Source organism: Bidens hawaiensis, unplaced genomic scaffold (genome assembly GCF_021521415.1).
Source record: "Bidens hawaiensis isolate Kalapana, Puna unplaced genomic scaffold, B.hawaiensis_p1.1 tig00050515_1, whole genome shotgun sequence".
NCBI lineage: Eukaryota > Viridiplantae > Streptophyta > Magnoliopsida > Asterales > Asteraceae > Bidens > Bidens hawaiensis.
In genome coordinates, this window is record NW_027499038.1 from 7,858 (window position 1) to 9,618 (window position 1,761).

Sequence of the window (1,761 nt, forward strand, 5' to 3'; positions counted from 1 at the left end):
TGTCTATGTTGATGATATAATTCTAACGAAATTCTGAGTCTGAAATAGTTAAGGTTAAGGAATTTCTTAAAACCAAATTTATGATTAAAGATCTTGGAGAACTGAATTATTTTTTAGGCATACAAGCCTACCCACCCCTCGAGCGTGTTTCAATTGTGGATATCCTAGTCATTTCCGCAATGCGTGTCCCCGACTCATATATCAAGTCCAAATGGCCTCTCCGCTTGTGTACCCTGCTCAAGCCTATCAAGTTCAGGCTTTTCAACCAGTTCCGCAACTTATGGCCAATCATGTTCAGGCCTTTCAACCAGTTCAAGCCAATCAAGCCTCGACTTCTCAAGCTACACTAGTCGTCCCCAATGCTCGCGGGAGGGCATTCGTGATCAATGCAAATCAAGCTCAGCATAACAATGATGTGGTGAACGGTACGTTCTTGGTTAATAGTATTTACGCATCCATTTTATTCGATACCAGTGCCGATATGAGTTTTGTGTCTTTTGATTTCGAGCCTATGCTTTCGTCGTCTCGTTCTAAACTCGAAAGGTCCTTTACAGTAGAAGTTGCAATTGGCAAAACTATCTTGATTGACTCGGTTATTCGTGGTTGTACTCTAAATCTCAACGACTATGATTTTCCTATTGATCTCATTTCTATGAATCTCGGAAGTTTTGATATCATAGTAGGCATGGATTGGTTAGCTCAACACTATGCCGAAATCATGTTCTTTGAGAAGTATATTCGTATCCCTCTAGACAACAATCGGATTTTACGTATTTTCAGCGAGAAGCCTTCCAAGGGGCTCAAGCTTATGTCGTGTACTCAAGCCCAAAAATACTTACGTAAAAAGTATGTGGTTTTCCTTGCCAATGTCGTGGAAAAGAAACAAGAAAAGAAGACAATAAAAGACATTCCGGTAGTTCGTGATTTTCCCGAACTTTTCCCTAAAGATGTTTCTGGTTTACCTCCTACTCATGAAGTCGAGTTTCGTATCGCTCTTGTGCCTGGTGCGAACCCCGTCGCCAAAGCTCCATATCGTCACGCACCTTCGTAAATGCAAGAGCTAGCGAGTCAACTCCAAGAACTCACTAGCAAAGGTTTCATCCACCCAAGTTCCTCGCCTTGGGGCGCACCTGTTCTTCTCGTTAAGAAGAAGGATGGTTCCTTTCGAATGTGTATCGATTATCGTGAACTCAATAAACTCACGATTAAGAACCGTTACCCTTTACCTAGAATTGACTACCTTTACGATCAACTTCAAGGCGCATCTTTCTTTTCAAAAATCGATCTTCGTTCGGGTTAACACCACTAGCGCGTTCATGAGTATGATATACCCAAAACCGTTTTTCGAATTCGTTACAGTCATTACGAATTTATGGTTATGCCTTTCGGATTGACCAATACACTTGTGGTGTTTATGGATCTCATGAACCGCGTATGCAAGCCTTATCTCGATAAGTTCGTGATTGTGTGTATTGACGACATTCTCATTTACTCGAAATCGAAAGTTGAGCGTGAAAAACATTTGCATGATATCCTCTTGTAGTTGAAGAAAGAACAACTTTTTGCCAAGTTTTCCAAATGCGAGTTTTGGTTAAACAAAGTTCAATTCCTTGGTCATATCATTAACGAAAAATTGGAAGACCCAGACTTCACCTACAGAAGTTCGATCCTTTCTTGGTCTCGTTGGTTATTACCGTCATTTCATTTTGAACTTTTCCAAGGTCGCTTAACCCTTCACCGCCTTAAGTCATAAGGGTAAGC

General features: G+C 41.0%; 1 protein-coding gene across 1 annotated transcript; it reads left to right on the forward strand.

The window, feature by feature from the left end:
• Positions 1 to 481: 481 nt before the first annotated feature.
• On the forward strand, positions 482 to 1,051 carry LOC143598566 (uncharacterized). Its single transcript, XM_077076756.1, has one exon. The coding sequence runs from the start codon at positions 482 to 484 to the stop codon at positions 1,049 to 1,051; it is 570 nt and encodes a 189-aa protein (XP_076932871.1).
• Positions 1,052 to 1,761: the final 710 nt, after the last annotated feature.